Source organism: Megalobrama amblycephala, linkage group LG14 (assembly GCF_018812025.1).
Source record: "Megalobrama amblycephala isolate DHTTF-2021 linkage group LG14, ASM1881202v1, whole genome shotgun sequence".
NCBI lineage: Eukaryota > Metazoa > Chordata > Actinopteri > Cypriniformes > Xenocyprididae > Megalobrama > Megalobrama amblycephala.
In genome coordinates, this window is record NC_063057.1 from 15,553,208 (window position 1) to 15,571,052 (window position 17,845).

Sequence of the window (17,845 nt, forward strand, 5' to 3'; positions counted from 1 at the left end):
CTCATGGTTAGTTCATGTTAGTTAATACATTAATGTTTAACTAATGAACCTTATTGTAAAATGTTACCGTTTTCTTTATAGTACATGGTTCAAACGTTTGGGTCTCTTATGGTCACCAAGTTTGCAATTATCATCTTTAGTCAATAATACAGATAATGTAATAATACAACTAATGAACCTTATTGTAAAATGTTACTGTTTTTCTTTATAGTACATGGTTCAAACATTTGGGTCTCTTATGGTCAAATCAAAAATGCAGTAAAAACGGTAATATTGTGAAATGTTATTTTAAATTGTAACTCCACCCCGCCCCCCCCAATTTTTATATATATATATATATATATATATATATATATATATATATATATATATATATATATATATATATATATATATATATATATATATATATATATATATATATATATATATATATATATATATATATATATACACACACACACACACACACACACACACACACACACACACACACACACACACACACACACACACACACACACACACACACACACACACACACACACACACACACACACACACACACACACACACACACACACACACACACACACACACACACACACACACACACACACACACACACACACACACACACACACACACACACACACACACACACACACACACACACACACACACACACACACACACACACACACACACACACACACACACACACACACACACACGTGTGTGTATATATAATATAATATAATATAATATAATATACTTAATCTAAGTAATCTATAATATAACTTAATCCTGTGATGCAAAACTTAATTTTCAGCAGCCAATACATTTCATTAGACCTTTCTCAGACAAACGTTTATCAACGATGACAACAGTTCAGCTTAATAGGGTTTTTTTTTTTTTTTTTTTTTTTTTTTTTTCTTCTTTTTTTTTTAAAGCTATGGAATCTTGAGACCAGTAAAAAGAAAGCCGAATGCAACGGTCACCTGAGCTGGGTTCATTGTGTCCAGTTTTCACCTGACGGCTCACTGCTGCTGTCCTCTTCTGATGATCAGACTATCAGAGTAAGCTAGCTTTGGTCCCTCTCAGTCACAATTTTTGCAGTCATTCTTTGAACAGTATTGACCTGTTATCACAACAAGTGTTAACGTTTGTCTAGCTGTGGGAGACGGATCAGGTTCACACCTCCTCTGCTGTGGCTCTGAAGAGGGACACTGATGTTATCTTCTCCCATAGTGATGTTACAATAGTGGCGCCCGACAGCAGAAACCGATTACAGGTACTGTCCACCTAGATTGTGATTTTTTTTTTTTTTTTTTTTTTAAATGAGCTTTTTATAAGACATGTCATGTTTCATTGTGAATCTCCAGGTACAGACTGGATCCAAAGGCGCTACTCTATATGAGAGTGAAGAGTTGCCGTCCAGAATTCGCTGTACTTGTATCAGCAGAAATGCTGCTTTTGTCTCCCTGGGAACTGAGGATGGAACTGTACAGGTACTGCAGCTCACCTGTGGGGTATTGTCATCTTGAGCCGTCTCATCCTAATGTTATAATCATTTTGAATACAAGTCTTTGGGCATGCAAAGCACTCTGGGTAAAAATAGCCTTCAGGATGCTTGTGGGTGTTTTGACTCACCTCCGGCAATGAGATTTACTGAGAACTGCACTCAGCCCTCTAATCTCTCGCCCTTCCTTTCCCAAACCCTTCCCTTCTTTCTCTACTGAATGTTGTCATGCTGGAGGCGAGCGTTGTCCTCCTGTTTTGTACAGTGGATGTTACTGATATGTTTGGGACGGTGGAGAAACCTTTAGTGTTCAAGGTTCAATACAAATGAATCTGTTGACAGCAGCTGTGACATAATGTTTACCACATGCAAATTACAAAAGCTTCTTTTTTTTTTATTATTTATTTTATTTAAACTCATCCAATTTATTTGTATATATTTAAACTGAGGTTATTTTTGTGGTCATTCTAATTTTGATCTAGATTTTTGATCTAATTTTTGAACTGAAATGTTTAGAAAAATTGATTAACATTTTATGAAGTTTGAATTGCAGCTTCTAAATGCAAGGCTTTGCTTCACCTGCAGTAATGCTGGTACCATTTTGAAACACCAGAGGGCGCCAGATGGATGTGCAGAACTAAAGCAGTTGTAGTGTTGTGAATGCAGTTAGTCTGTAATGGTGCATTTCATGCATGGTTTTTTTTCCCCCCCAAGGAGAGTGTGGCATCAATGAAATCACAGAAAAATTGAGTTGTACTAGAGAGATGAGGACTGTGTTTGTGTATGTGCGCAGACAGGAAGAGTCAAAGTTAGACAGTTTCTGAAGAACGTTGGATGGAGAACCTTGCAGCTGCTGAACTTACAGCGTGATTTTGTGCTGGCACTAGGGCTAGAGACAGGTACAGTGCAGGTATGGTGAGTGGAAGTGTATGTGAATGTATTATGGACTGTTCATTGACAATGAGAAAAATCCTGAATATTGAAGTTTCTAACAAAAATATTAAGCTGCTCTTAAAGGGTTAGATTATTTTTTTTTTTTTTGTGACAAGACCAGAACACCAGCCTGAAAGCACAAATACCTCTTATTTTCTTTCCAAAAACACAGCACACATTCCCATAGCCTCAGGCAGCTTTAAGTTTGCGTTTTGAAGTTTTAGATGCAGCAGAGAGGGCCGATAGTCAGTCTTCTTGAATGCCTGACAGAGAAGGGTGAACTGACCCACCTTCAAGTGTGCTCTTATAAACTGCTTTAATCACATTTACATGGAGGAATATTGATGTATTAACTGCCAAAGTTTAATATTATAACTGTATTTGTCATTAGTGTTTAATGTTTAAATGTTATCTTGAGGTCAATGCAGAGTGCAACTCTGTAGTCGTTTACATAATGTGTTCCTTAACATTCCATTAACAAAAAAAAAAGTCCTTTTTAAGGATTTTTTTTTTTTTTTCCTGTCCCATTTAGCTCTTTGTGTAATGTTGTCATAAGTTCGCTCCCCAAGTGTATATCTTCATTTTTCTGAACATTTCTATCACCTTTTTTACGTTTTCTCAATTTCAGGTGTATTAGATGTAGTTATTAAACAACTGAATTCATAATTGTACACAAACAAGTTATCAGAAACTATTGCAACTTAGTTTATTCTGCACTAATTTAATTTGTTTTGCATTTTTTTTTACATTCTCTGAAGGTGTTTGAGGTTGCATCTGGAAAAACGGTGAAGCTCTCAGGTCACACTAGGACTGTTCACCACTGTCAGTTCACTGATGACAGCGAAACCCTCATCACATCCTCAGAAGATGCTACTGTTCGGGTAATTCACTTGCAGCTGTTTTGTATAATTGAGATCAGAGGGGGAAAAAATAAATTAAAAATAAATATATATATACTTTATATTATTTCAAACACTTGAGTGAAGTTTTTTTTTTTTTTTTTTTTTTTTTTTTTTTTTTTTTTGTATAACCCTTATTTTTTTGGCTGTGAGGACAGTTGAATGACAAGTCTGATTCGCAGGTGCAATTTAGTAATTACGCCACATGCTCACGAACTTCTGCTGCAGCTGTTCTGTTAGTTTGAGAAGTTTTATGCGATGGGTCATTACAGGGCTCACTGATTCATTGCGTTGATGACAAGCAGAGGAAGTGTGAGGAAGACTTTTTAGTAATTGATGGTTGTGAACAGCTGCACGCCCATTAAAATTCTGTAGGAACGGATAGTGACAACCATTAAAGGTCCCGTTCTTCGTGATCCCATGTTTCAAACTTTAGTTAGTGTGTAATGTTGTTGTTCGAGTATAAATAAAATCTGTAAAATTTTAAAGCTCAAAGTTCAATGCCAAGCGAGATATTTTATTTAACAGAAGTCGCCTACATCGAACGGCCAGTTTGGACTACATCCCACTACTTCCTCCTTTAATGACGTCACTAAAACAGTTTTTTGACTAACCTCCGCCCACAGGAATACACAAGAGTTGCGTTTGTAGAGTTTGTTTGTCGCCATGTCGTCGAAACGCTGTTATTTTCATCCCGCAGTCCAATCACCGGGTCTGATTCCGGCTCAAATTGATAGGGTAAAATTAAAGACATGTTTACAATAACACTGAGCGCGTGCATCTCCACGTTATGGTAAGAGCCGTGACCTTTCCGGGCAAGGTTCGCTAAGCTGCTGTCGAATCACAACACAGGAACCGCTGGCACAATCAGAACTCGTTACGTATTTCTGAAGGAGGGACTTCATAGAACAAGGAAGTCATCAGCCCGTTTTTATGACAGTGGAAACAGCGGTATACAGAAGTAAATTATGTGAAAAATATAAAATATTTTTTACACGCGAAACATGAACACATGTTATATTGCACACTATAAACACAATCAAAGCTTCAAAAAAAACACGAAAAACGGGACCTTTAAGACCATTAGGACATTTTGTAGTAGGATGAGTTTAACAAATACTAGATTCTTTGCAAACCCTTTCAAAAGACCATTCAATTGCAATGCTTAACATTTGAGAGGATGAACGTTTGCCTGTCTTCAGGTGTGGAAGTGGAGGACAGGCGAGTGTCTGGTGCTGGAGGGTCATACTGAGCCAATCAGGAAGTTTCACCTTTTGAACTCCTCTTCCCCACCTCATCTATTCTCGTGGTCGTTTGATGGCACCGTTAAGGTAATCACAACCTCTAACTTCTGTTCTGCAGTCTGTTCTCTCTTCTTCTAAATTGCCAATGAAAGCATCTTAAGCACATGCAGAGTGTGAAGGATGACGTGAAGACCACATTTAGCTCTTTTCTATTGTCTGTCGCTTTTAGTACAAACCATGGTTATCAAGCCCAAATTGTGGACTGAAAGCAGTCAACCATAATTAGGTGATGCATGTGGTTAAATGCTTTTACAGTTCACCCCAGTTGTAGTCAGGGCTTCTGTGGTAAAGATTGTTTACATGGTCCACAACTTCCTGCCACTTTTCTCAAATGGGGTACAAAATTGGATCTGAGACGCTTAAAGCATGCATTTAAACGGAAGTTGTGATCATCTTTTCTCTTCAGTTTTAAAAATATAGAATTAGAATTTTAAAAATATAATGTACACTGATTAATCCTTTTATAATAAATGGTATTCCATGAAAAATAAGAATTGTCAATTGATTTCATGGAGACTTTTAAATGATGATGCCTTTTTTTCAGCAACTGTTCCATGAAAAGATGCTAAACCTTGATTGCTAATGTTAGGAGGTCAAAATAAATTATGAGCTTTTCAAATTTCTGTTCCTTTATAGTTCGTTTTAATGGTTTAAATAAAATCATGGGTCACCAAAGTGTATCACATTCATGGACAGTATCTCTTGGCATTTTCAGCAAAAGTAGTTTGTTTCTTTCTGTTGCAGGTCTGGGATTTGGACAGAGGGCAGATGCTGCAAGACCTTGTGTGTCATAAGGGTGCTGTCCTGTCATGTGACGTGTCTTCTGACGGACGGCTCTTTGCCACAGCCTCGGCCAATAGGACTGCTAAGGTCAGCGAAACGGGGCACAAATTCATACATCAGATCAATATCACAGGACAAGATATTTTTTACATTAAAGTCACAGAGCTTAGTCTGCCTCTGTGTCTAGTTCCTGGACTCTGACTGTGCGAACACCTGCTCCTGTTACACCGCTAGTTTGTTTACTCTAGGTGCGAGTCTGTTTTGGTACGGTGTAAGGAGTGTGCTATCTGGAATATCTCTACTGAGCCCAGGGTGCTTGCATTAATGATGCCATTTACGGCCAAATACTGGCTAATTAACTCTGCGTGAGTGAGGTACAAAGGCTCACCGATACTCATAGCGTCCTCTGTTTGTGGTATCGGAGATCAGAGTTCAGCCTGCTCGCCTGAGAGCGTGATGAGATCAAGTTCTCTCAATCTGTGTGACACGCCTCTACCAGAAGAGCTTTCTAATGCGACGCCATGTTCACGTCTGTCTGCCAGAACTTCACAACGATCAGAGAGGATGGCATTGTGAATATGGAGTGCTGATCAGAAATCAGTCATGCCAAATGGACCTGCCTCAATGACTAACTCTGACTAAAATTAGAGCTGGGAAAACAAATATTTCAAGCAGCAGTTTAGCCAAAAATGAAAATTGATATTTGCTCACCCTTGTCGCATTCCCATTGCATATATTATTAGATTTGTTAACCTTTTCACAAAGAGATCACTCAATGAGATTTGGATCTCTTCAAAATGGCTCTGTAGCAGATGGTGTTCAGTTTTGCTCCTGTTCAGTTTATGCAGTAAAATGGCTTATACCTGCTGATTTTTGTTACCTAAGGTGTGGAGCAGCGTCTCATGGGAGATGACGTTTTTGCTGAAGGGACACAAGGACTGCGTCCGTAGCTGCCGGTTTTCTTGGGACAACAAGCGACTTGCAACTGGCGATGACAACGGAGAAATAAGGGTGAATAACATGTTAAACTTCTTCAAACTGTGATCCATCTATGTTAACCCTTAAATGCATACCTCGGGTCTTTAGTGACCCGGGACGCCATTCACTACCCTCCTCCTCGTTCATTTTTTAAAGTTAGACATCAACCTTCTTGGTATTCCTCAATTAATTCATTATAAAGAATATAACAAGAGAAAAATCATAAAATTATAAAAGAAAGCCTATTTTTGTATTCATTTTTCGTAAAAAATGTATAGGGTCGCAAACTACCCGAGGTGTGTATGTGTGTATATATATATATATATATATATATATATATATATATATATATATATATATATATATATATATATATATATATATATATATATATAATTTTTTTTTTTTTTTTTTTTTTTTTTTCCTGCACAACAATAATTGAATCTTAGATGACGGAATAAGTGCAGTTCACCTTTATTCCACAAGGTGGCAATGTCTGATACACAATGCTGAAGTGACGACTCATTCAGACAGAAAACGAAATAATAAGAAAAACATGAAATGGCTCAGCGATTTACTGCAGAGCAAGTACTGAACGCAATCATATGACTGTAACTGTTACTGGATGGATCTGGTGAAGCTGTTAGCAATCAAAATATTGACTTTGAAGATGTTGAAAATTATATAGTTTTGAGAATACGTTTGAGATCGCGAATGGGCTCATATTTGTGACCTCAAACATAAAACTAGCCCATTATTTGCTGAATTTACTGGGAAATGAGCTCTGACGAGGACAGTGATGGCAATAAACATCTGCTCAAATGGAGCCCTTTCAAGCTCCAAAAGTTAACAAAATATGCTTTATTTTATTCTTCTGTAATTGTTACTCTAATATCAGAGGAGTTTTATATTATCACGACAGGTAGAGATCCTTCCATGTTAGATATTGATCCGGGTCGATAAAGACCCGAATATGTAATAATGATTGGCGAAACAGTCATGCATTTAAGGGTTAAAAAGGGAATAAAGATCTGATCATGGAGTTAAAGTTTTCAAGAATTTCTAAAAAGCAATAGATGCCTAGTAAAGCAACTCGGATCTTTTTGTAAAAAGTCTTCAAATTAAAGATGCAGTATCTCTGATCTTCAAAGTACCGTATCAGTCTGTGTTCCTGATAGCTGTGCTCCCCGTCACTTCTCATTTTTATCATAAAAATAAACATGCTTGGTGAGAAGGTAATAACACAGGTGCGTTCATAAGGGACAGAAGTGTTTCTCTAATTGAAGAATCACCCAAATATGGTTGTAAAGAAACTTTTATGGCAAAGATTATCAATTATGGTGAATTTTGAAACTAAAATTGTGGACATTATGGCTACGTTGAGAGCAAATGGAGATGTTTGAATTAATACAGATATTAAGATAAACGACATACGGACAAATACTTTTTGATTGGCACAATTCTCAAAACTCAGCATCCCCTGCTTGTCATGTCTGCCAAACTGTCTGTCTCTTTTGAATTTCTCTTGCTGGGAGACGGGCCCCAGTGCTCAGAAGTGTAAAGGAAAGTTCTACCTCATCAATTAAAGATGCTGCTCGCAGAGAGCGAGGAAAATGGGGAAAGTGAGAGAAAACCAAAAACGGGGAGAGCGAGAAATGCTGTGATGTTATAATTCATGGCCCGTGGTGCTGTTTTTCAAAGCTCACGTCTCTATTATTTAATAGTGTTTACTGCCACTGAGAAACACCAAGTGCAAAACGTGCACATCATAGTGTAATATCTGTAAATCAGGCTTTAGAATGGATGTATTTGCATTTGGCATGTTTTAGTTTCTCATGTGATTTTTCTAATCCAATTCATACAAGAAACAAGGATGCATTATAAATAAACCCTTTGTGGGTCTACTTTATATTGTGCAGTGTAATATCATGCTTGATCATTCTTTTCTTTTGTGTAACATCAATGTTTTATTGTTTTGTGTCTCTTTAAGCTGTGGAGCATGCTGGATGGAGCCCTCCTGAAGATCTGTTCCCGGGACACTAAGGACTCAATGGACTCTTTCCACGGCGGATGGGTGACCGACCTGCACTTCTCCCCAGATAACAGAGTACTCGTCTCTATTGGCGGATACATCAAGGTACACGCGTTATGTAGATGAAATCGCCATTTACAAGCAAACAATTCAGGGTTCAGAACTTTTATTGATTAGTGGGGTTAAGATATAGTTTCTCATATGAAAAGAAGTGGTTCATAATTGATTGTTCAGTGAAACCACATAACCAGTGTTGCCTGCTTCCTAAAAGAAATGCCTCTTGTGAATTTGAGGTGAACATTTGAATCTGCCATGTTGAATTAAATCTTGGAATCGGCCTTAAAGGGTTATTTCAACCAAAAATGAAATTTCTGTCATTAAGTACTCACCCTCATGTCGTTCCAAACCCGTAAAACCTTTGTTCATCTTCGGAACACAAATTATGATATTTTTGATGAAATCTGAGTTTTCCGACCTCCCTATACGCAGCAATGTCATAACCAATTTCAAAGCACAGAAAGTTAGTAAAAACATTGTTAAAATAGTCCATGTGACTACAGTGGTTCAACCTTGATGTTATGAAGCGACAGGAATATTTTTGTGTGCAAAAATATCTTTATTCAACAATTTGTGTTCCGAAGATGAACAAAGGTCTGGAACAGCATGAAATTAATGATAGAAATAACATTTTTGTGTGAACTAACCCTTTATTTCAGACATTATTATTAGAGCAAAAGTAATACTCGACTGCCCTGCTGCTTGTTTTTGTGACATCACCATTTCATCTGTATTATCAGGCAGACACTCGTCCAATCGCTCATGTCACAGAGGCACATTATCACGTCAGGAACCGAGCGAGACTAACTTCCATCAACGATGTCACCCATTATCCATCACACACTGCGACTTTATTAATATACTCAGAGCCGTCTGTACATTGTGTAAGTGTCACTGGCGTAATGACGCTTCATCACACATCAATCTGTCAGTTTATCAAATGCGTCTGCATCAGGCTGCCCCCGCGCTCCTGACCCTCCGCTTGAGCGCGTGAGCGGGTCCGTCGGAGACCCGATAATAAGCTCTGATTGATCACCGGCTGTCCTCTCGCTCAGGATCCCGCCGTCTGTAATATCAAATGATAAATTAATCATCGCATGCGTCGGTTCCACATCCCCAGCCAAACGTCGTCTTCAGACCGAACCAAACCTGCTGTAAATCTGTTACGACCACACAAAGGAAGGAGGTGTGCGAGATGTGGCGTGACGCGTCACGCTGCGCTTCCTGCTGGAAATGCACTAGTTCTGATTCCAGAATTTACGTCGCCTGCAGGATCTGGTAATATCAGAGCAGATGTTGTGTGAAGTCAGTTTTTCATTGGAATGGTTCGCTTATGGTAGTTTTAGCCTACTTGTTTACTGTAACAGATCCCTGGGTTTATTTCAGATATGGCAAAATTAAGATCTGTGCCACGGCCTAGCAGTTATCACGTTGAGTTGTGGTGCTCACGCAGTGGTGCAAGTTCACCAATTGTGTAAATAAAATGTGCCCGAAAGCCCTAAAAATAAATAAATAAATAAATAAATAAAATATTTCAAACAATAGTAGTGAGAATGACATTGCAGGCTGGATTTGAATTTACTCTGACAGAAATAAGATATGTGGTGACATCAAGCCAAGCCTTGTTTGCTCTGTTAAACTCCAAGATTAGCTGGCCATTCAGACAGCAGGAAGAGTCTTGTAGACATGGCCATGCCCGAGCTTGTTCAGCATGGCAGCTCTCTGCATTTGCTTTGAGGTGATCTGCCTCTCAGCCTCATCTGTCTTTTGGTGGTTGCCTTCGGTAGTTTGTCTGTGACATGTTTGTATTCGTATCGGGCCGTCAGCGACGCTTGTTCTTTTGACATGTTTTTCAGTTCAGACCATCCGAGTACATGAACAACTGACTTTGTTTTGGATGGAAGCAGGCAGTTATTTCTTTTTGCAGTGGGTAAAATGCATAGAGGGTTAAGTATGGTTATGGTGGTTCATTTAGAGATGGACAATAAGTGAGTGAGGTGTCAAATGTTGGTTTTTCATGTCAAATGATAGTGTATTTTCACTGATGCAGTCCAGCAAAACTGCCAGCAATATCACGTTCATTATCGAAGGCGATTCATCTGCGATAATGAACGCGATATTGCGTCGCTTGTAGGTGATCTACGGCTCTGGCTATTAAATGCCGCTCCATTTGAAAGCAGGTGATGGCGATTTAGCGGCAATCGGGGAACCGGCTTTACTGACGAAATGCGTGTGACAATCGCATGCGATATATCGCCCAGCCCTAACTACAGCGGTTTAACCTTAATGTTATGAAGCGACGAGAATACTTTTTGTGCGCAAAAACAAATGACTTTATTCAACAATTTTTTCCTCTTCCCTGTCAGACTCCTATGCAGTTGATATAAATTGTGCGCAAAAATAACTTTATTCAACAAAGTATTGAAAGTGATTGAAACTTGGGCTGTCACAATATCAGAATTTCAAAATACATTTTTTTTTTTTTTCTTTTTTTTTAAAGACCCTGTTTTATTGGTTTTTAAATGGTAGGTTGAAATGTTATACTGCTTAATACAGCGCCTGTATGTACAAGAATAATGTAGTTAATGAAAAGGGGTTTCTGCTGTGTTTTTGACAAATATTGCATCTATTGTGCTTCATCTCCAATAAAGTATGCAAACACCACAAGCGTCACTACAGGAAGGAGTCCGACTCCACGTGTCCATTTTCAACTCCTCTCTGACCACAAGCCATAAATCTCATTGGTTGCATCCAGCCAAAGTGAAAGATGCACAGTATTAGCATTTAAAAGAATAATAAAAATAAACAATACATTATTGCATGGGTAGTATTAAAACAATATTAGTTTCATTTAAATATCACCGTTATCAGTAACAGTATATTGTTACGCCCCTAACTGAAACCAAACGCATCATGAATTGTTAAACATGTAATCTGTCCCTTGTCTGTCCTCATTGAGACAGGACATGTCCTGTCTCCAGTCCAACCCACTTATCCACAAAGGACAAACCAGCAGGGCGTCTGTCTTTTTCTACTTGTCTTGTTTTCGGTCTCATTCATCAAGATATATCTGTAGTGCATCAGTCTATCTTTATCTGTATGTCACCTTTTTAAAAATCTAGCCGACAGATTGTCGGATGACTCGTAGCATCATTCTTTATGCATGTATGAGTCTGGATAACTCATTTTGCCCTTCACTCTGAGAGGTAATGTTTGTGTGTTTGAGTGATTTATAAAGGCCTCTTTTCATTTAGCTTTCACTCATAAAGGACGAATGGTTATTGTAGCTGCGGGTGTGTGAGTGACAGTGTTCCTTTGCATGAGACAAATATTTCCTGGAGGATGGGACAAACGGATGAGGAGGTCAGCCAGGATATTACACCTTTACTAAGGAAGAGGCTCAAACGCATTAAATCACACTCCCCCTCTCTCTTTCTCACACACACATATATAGTGTTTGTTCTCTGGAGGATTTGGCTGCTGTTTGGAGACTCCTAGTAATTCACACACATCAGCTCTAGGGCATCCAGACCTTCACCTCTACCAGACAGAACGCTTATATCACAGCAGTTTATTGCTTCGAGTCCCACAACAGCATTCACCTGCAAATAAGAGACTTTATTTCCTTCGTCTGTTTCTACTGTTGAACAAAGGTGAGAAAAGCTATTTGTTTTTCAGCAGTAGCAACACTTGGGGCCGTTGGGTCTGGATGTGCCACAGAGACAGGGAGATGGACTTGTTCTCGTCTTGCTGTCAGGACTGTTGTTCACACCCGTCATTAGACGGTGACTGAAAGAAGAAACTGAGGGAAAATGGATTTGGCACTGATGCAAAGAGTTGCCGGGTGTTTGTTAATTATCATTAAAAGGTTAGTTCACCCAAAATTGAAAATAATGTCATTAAAGGTTCTCTAAGCGATCCTGAGCGGAGTAACTTCCTATTGACGTTCGAAGTGTTGTCAAACAAAACAGAGGCTAGCTAGACCCTCCCTCCTCCTCCTCCTCCTCCCCCTCCCCTCTGTGCTTCCTGAAACCGTCATGAACGCGCATTTAAAATCATTCTTGTTGGTTATTGGCTGGAGTGTTTTTATTATGATTCGTGGTCCAGGCTGCACCAGTTTGTTTTTGTTGCCGTTTTTGGAGCTTGTGGCGACTACAGAGGCAGCTAGCGGATAGTGAGATGTTTGCTGTATGTGATGATGTTTTGGCCTAAAAACGCGTGACATCGCTTAGAGCACCTTTAATTACTCACCCCCATGTCGCTCCAAACCTGTAAGTCCTTCCTTCATCTTCGGAACACGTTTTTTTTTTTTTTAAATCCTTCATAGACAGCTATTTATTCACCACTTTCAAGGTCCAGAAAGGTACTAAAGACATGGTTAAAATAATCGTGACTGCAGTGGTTCAACCTTAATGTTATGAAGCGACGAGAATACTTTTATGTGCAAAAATAACTTTATTCAACAATATCATCTCCTTTTAAAAGCTGGAAGCATAAGAGAATGACACGGAAGACAGGTTACTTCTGATTTTGCGCACAAAGTATTCTTGTCGCGTCATTAAAATTAAGGTTGAACCACATCAGTGATATGGACTATTTTAAAGGATTAGTTCACTTTCAAATTAAAATTTCCTTATTTACACGCCCCCATGTCATCCAAGATGTTAAAGGGATAGTTCACCCAAAAATTAAAATTTGATGTTTATCTGCTTACCCCCAGCGCATCCAAGGTGTAGGTGACTTTGTTTCTTCAGTAGAACACAAATGATGATTTTTAATTCCAACCGTTGCCGTCTGTCAGTCAAATAATGCTAGTGGATGGGAACTTCTACTATAAGAGTAAATAAAACTTGCATAGACAAATCCAAATTAAACCCTGCGGCTTGTGACGACACATTGATGTCCTAAGACACGAAACGATCGGTTTGTGCGATAAACCGAACAGTATTTATATCATTTTTTTTAACTCTAATACACCACTATGTCCAACCGCGTGCAGCACTCGCTAGTAAGGTCTGATCGCGCTCTGACAGCGGCAGTGATGTCTCGCTCTCATTGAAGTATATGCGCGAGACATCACTGCCACTGTCAGAGCGCGATCAGACCAAACGAATCGAGTGATGAATGCAGTTGGACATAGTGGTGTATTAGAGTTTAAAAAATTATATAAATACTGTTCGGTTTATAGCACAAACCGATCGTTTCGTGTCTTAGGACATCAATGTGTCATCACAAGCCGCAGGGTTTAATTTGGATTTGTCTATGCAAGTTTTATTTACTCTTATATTAGAAGTTCCCATCCACTAGCATTATTTGACTGACAGATGGCAACGGTTGGAGTTAAAAATCATCATTTGTATTCTGAGGAAACAAAGTCACCTACACCTTGGATGCGCTGGGGGTAAGCAGATAAACATCAAATTTTCATTTTTGGGTGAACTATCCCTTTAATGTCTTTTTTAATTTCTTTTCGACTGAAAAAAGAAGGTTTTTGATAAACATTCCAGGATTTTTTTTGAAGGTCAAAATTACAGTTTCAATGCAGCTTCAAAGAGCTCCACATGATGCCAGACAAGGAATAAGGGTCTTGTCTAGAGAAACCATCACATTTTCTAAAAAAAAAAAAAAAAAAAAAAAAGACATGTTTTAACCACAAATGCTCATCTTGAACTAGCTCTCTTCTTCTCTATTAGAATTCCGACAGTGTAGACGCTGCTAAGTGTATTACTGCCCTCCACAGGTCAAAGTTTGAACTAATTGTTATATACTTGCACTAGCATATTAAATGACAATTTAGTTCAAACTTTAACCTGTTGAGGGCAGTAATACACTTAGCAGCGTCTACACTGCTGGAATTCAAATAGAGAAGAGAGCTAGTTCAAGATGAGCATTTATGGTTAAAACATTTTATTTATTTATTTATTTATTTATTTTTTTTAAGAAAATGAGTGGTTTCGCTAGATAAGACCATTATTCCTTGTCTGGTATCGTTTAAAGCCCTTTGAAGCTGCACTGAAACTGTAATTTTGACCTTCAACCGTTTGGAGTCCACTGAAGTTCAGTATATGGAGAGAAATCCTGTAATGTTTTCATCAAAAACCTTAATTTCTTTTCAGCTGAAGAAAGAAGGACATGGACATCTTGGATGACATGGGGGTGAGTAAATTATCAGGAAATTTCAATTTGAAAGTTAAGTGAAAGTCTTTAGTACTTTTCTGGACTTTGAAAGTGGTGGTTAAATTACTGTCTGTGGAGAAGTCAGATACCTCTTGGATTTCATCCAAATATCTTAATTTGTGTTCTGAGGATGTTACGGGTATGGAACGACATGAGGGTGAGTAACTGAGAGAATTTTCCTTTTTTTTTTTTTTTTTTTTTTCTTTTGGGTGAACTCTATTTATTTTATTTTTTATTTTTTTAATTTTAGTATTAGTATTAGCATTTGCACTTTGCAATGAGAAATTTATGAAATCATCTGTTTGGCCTCTTAAATCCAAAATAAAGTTACTCCTTTTTTGTTTTGTTTTTTTATTGTTAAAATGAGACCACAACCTCAGCCCCAGCTTCAAGCAAATGCTTATGTAATAGTTTCCGAGAGAATTTACTCGATCTATTTGCTTCAGTGTTTGCCAGTGGCAGAACAAGCACTTGTAGTGTAGGAGAGCTTGACACAGATTGCAACACCTGCTATTGCTCTGCTTTCTACACTTCTCTTTTGTGCGTTTGGTGTGATGACGGAAATAGCTGCTTTGCCCAACTATTTCATAAAACATACCAGTTTATTTGAACAGTTCAGTTATGCATCTATTCTGTATAATTGCGATTTGTAAACTATATTCCAAACCCTTTGAAACCATGAGATAGGTTTGTGTCAGGAACAGAGCAAAATTTTAATTTTAAGTGATATGCTTAAACGGACTGTTCAACCAAAAATGTAATCTACTTACCTAGACGTTAACTCGCTATTAAAATGTCGTCACACACCCATGTCCTAGTGTACTTGAGTGATGTCCTGCATTTCAGTTTTGTCCAGAGGGGGAGACGTCTGACTTTGAGAGAGATGGCTTTTTGTCAGACATTGGCCATTGAGACGACAACCTTGAGAGCAAATGTACCTTTTACAAATTTGTTCCGTCACAGCACCTCCATTAACGGTTTAAAAGTTGAGCAAAAATGTTTTTTCACTGAGTGGTTTCTCTGTCATCTTTACAGACATCTTTATATTTGAAATGACACAAGTTATGTTTTTCATTGGTCATAAGGACTTTGACTTTATCTGGTTGAAAGCGATCTGAACGTTTAGCTTCGGGCAGGCGGACGCGCGCTAGTGCCGTGACTCAGATTTTTTCCTGACTCCTGGCAGACGATCTGTCAAAGCAAGTTGACGCAGGGAAGATGCTACGGAGGGCCGACAGCACAGCGTACACCCCATTTTTGTCACGCTGCGGTGTGCGGACACCAGTCGAGGATTCCTCCCCGCACACAATAAAATGAGAGGGGACTAAAAAGACACAGAGTAACAGAGAATGAGATAGTAGGAAAGAAAAAAAAGGCATTGCGTCTGCATCAATATTTTAGCGTTTGAGGTCTTGAATGAATAATTTGGCTTTGAACTGAGGCGGGCTCCCCTCTTGTTGGTTGGTTGTTTCCTGCTTCTGATGTGTAAGTATAGTTAAAGGGTTAATTCACCAAAAAATGTAATTTCACCATGTCGGTGACATTTCACCATCATTCAAGGTCCAGAAAAGTAGTAAAAACATGGTTAAAATAGTTGGCGTGACTACAGTGGTTCAACCTTAAAGGTACCCTAGAATCAGAATTTGAATTTACCTCGGCATAGTTGAATAACAAGAGTTCAGTACATGGAAAAGACATAGTGTGTGTCTCAATCAGTTCCCTAGCTCCCGAGCTCGTGAATCAGTATATCGTGTACACGAATTCGGGCACTGATAAGGACAGTAAAAGATGCTGGTTCACTACACATTGGGACACTTATGACTCTATTTCCGGTGACGTGACAAGGTCCTCATTGTACAACATCACTACTGGTATTTATGAACAACAAAGCTGATATTTTCTGACATTACTTGTAATGTTATTTAAAGTACATTATGATTAATTATGTGCTTGTTACATATACGTGCAACATTTCAGCCGTGAATAAATTATAAATGTTAACTAGATTGTTCATTACCTGTCTAGCGATGTATGTTTATGCTGAAATATAATAAAATAACGGTTTGTATTTTTAAAAACATCTATCGCGTATCGTTATGTGTAGTGAGTTGGCTCACGTGATTCAAGTTTCGCGCTTCAGAACTTCCGTTAAGGGAGCATAGTGAGCATCCATGCTCCCTGGTTTTCACGGTGCATTGTGGGACTTTTCAGGGAGCGAACGTTTCAGTGCCCTGGAAGGATTCTGCGATTGAGACAGCCCTTAAAATGGCCGACTCCCTGGTCAGTGCCCTGACTACTGAACTAGGGAGCTGATTGAGACACAGGGATACATTGAGTTTCAAACCCCATTGTTTCCTCCTTATGTAAATCTCATTTGTTTAAAAGACTTCCGGAAAACACTCGGATCTGAACATAACACCGACTGTTACGTAACAGTCGGGATCATTAATATGTATGACTCCTATATTTGCATAATGCCAGCCCATTCGACGCATTAGACAAGGAAAGGCAGTATTAATGGCTGGATCTGTGCACAGACAAGGTAAGCAAGCAAGAACAACAGTGAAAAATGGCAGATGGAGCAATAATAACTGACATGATCCATGATATCATGATATTTTTAGTGATATTTGTAAATTGTCTTTCTAAATGTTTCATTAGCATGTTGCTAATATACTGTTAAATGTGGTTAAAGTTACCATCGTTTATTACTGTATTCACGGAGACAAGAGTCGTCGCTATTTTCATTTTTAAACACGTGCAGTCTGTATAATGCATAAACACAACTTCATTCTTTATAAATCTCTCCAACAGTGTGTAATGTTAGCTTTAGCCACAGAGCATAGCCTCAAACTCACACATAATCAAACGTAACCATCTAAATTAATATTTTACTCACATAATTCAAAGCATGCATACAGCATGCATGACGAACATCTTGTAAAGATCCATTTGAGGGTTATATTAGCTGTGTGAACTTTGTAAATACACTGTAATATAGTCGAGCGCTCATGTGGCAGATAGAGCGCATCTCTTAAAGGGGCCGTGCTGAAAAAATCAGTGCATAGTTAGATGCCCCAAAATAGGCAGCTAAATTTTTTTTTTTTTTTTTTTTTTTTAAATCTATGTGTCTGTGAAGTTTCAGCTCAAAATACCCCAT

At 38.4% G+C, this 17,845-nt stretch overlaps 1 protein-coding gene across 5 annotated transcripts in view; it reads left to right on the plus strand.

Moving 5' to 3' along the window:
* Window positions 1-17,845, plus strand: part of apaf1 (apoptotic peptidase activating factor 1) — a 46,963-nt gene that overhangs the window by 11,689 nt on the left and 17,429 nt on the right. For 4 of the 5 annotated variants that reach the window (XM_048154386.1, XM_048154384.1, XM_048154385.1 and 1 more), the window contains 9 exons: window positions 954-1,079; window positions 1,175-1,294; window positions 1,386-1,511; window positions 2,316-2,432; window positions 3,214-3,336; window positions 4,557-4,685; window positions 5,403-5,528; window positions 6,327-6,452; window positions 8,410-8,556. In XM_048154386.1, the coding sequence (XP_048010343.1) occupies window positions 954-1,079; window positions 1,175-1,294; window positions 1,386-1,511; window positions 2,316-2,432; window positions 3,214-3,336; window positions 4,557-4,685; window positions 5,403-5,528; window positions 6,327-6,452; window positions 8,410-8,556 (1,140 nt within the window). The remainder of the gene's footprint in view (window positions 1-953; window positions 1,080-1,174; window positions 1,295-1,385; window positions 1,512-2,315; window positions 2,433-3,213; window positions 3,337-4,556; window positions 4,686-5,402; window positions 5,529-6,326; window positions 6,453-8,409; window positions 8,557-17,845) is intronic. The other variant, XM_048154387.1, reaches the window with a different exon arrangement.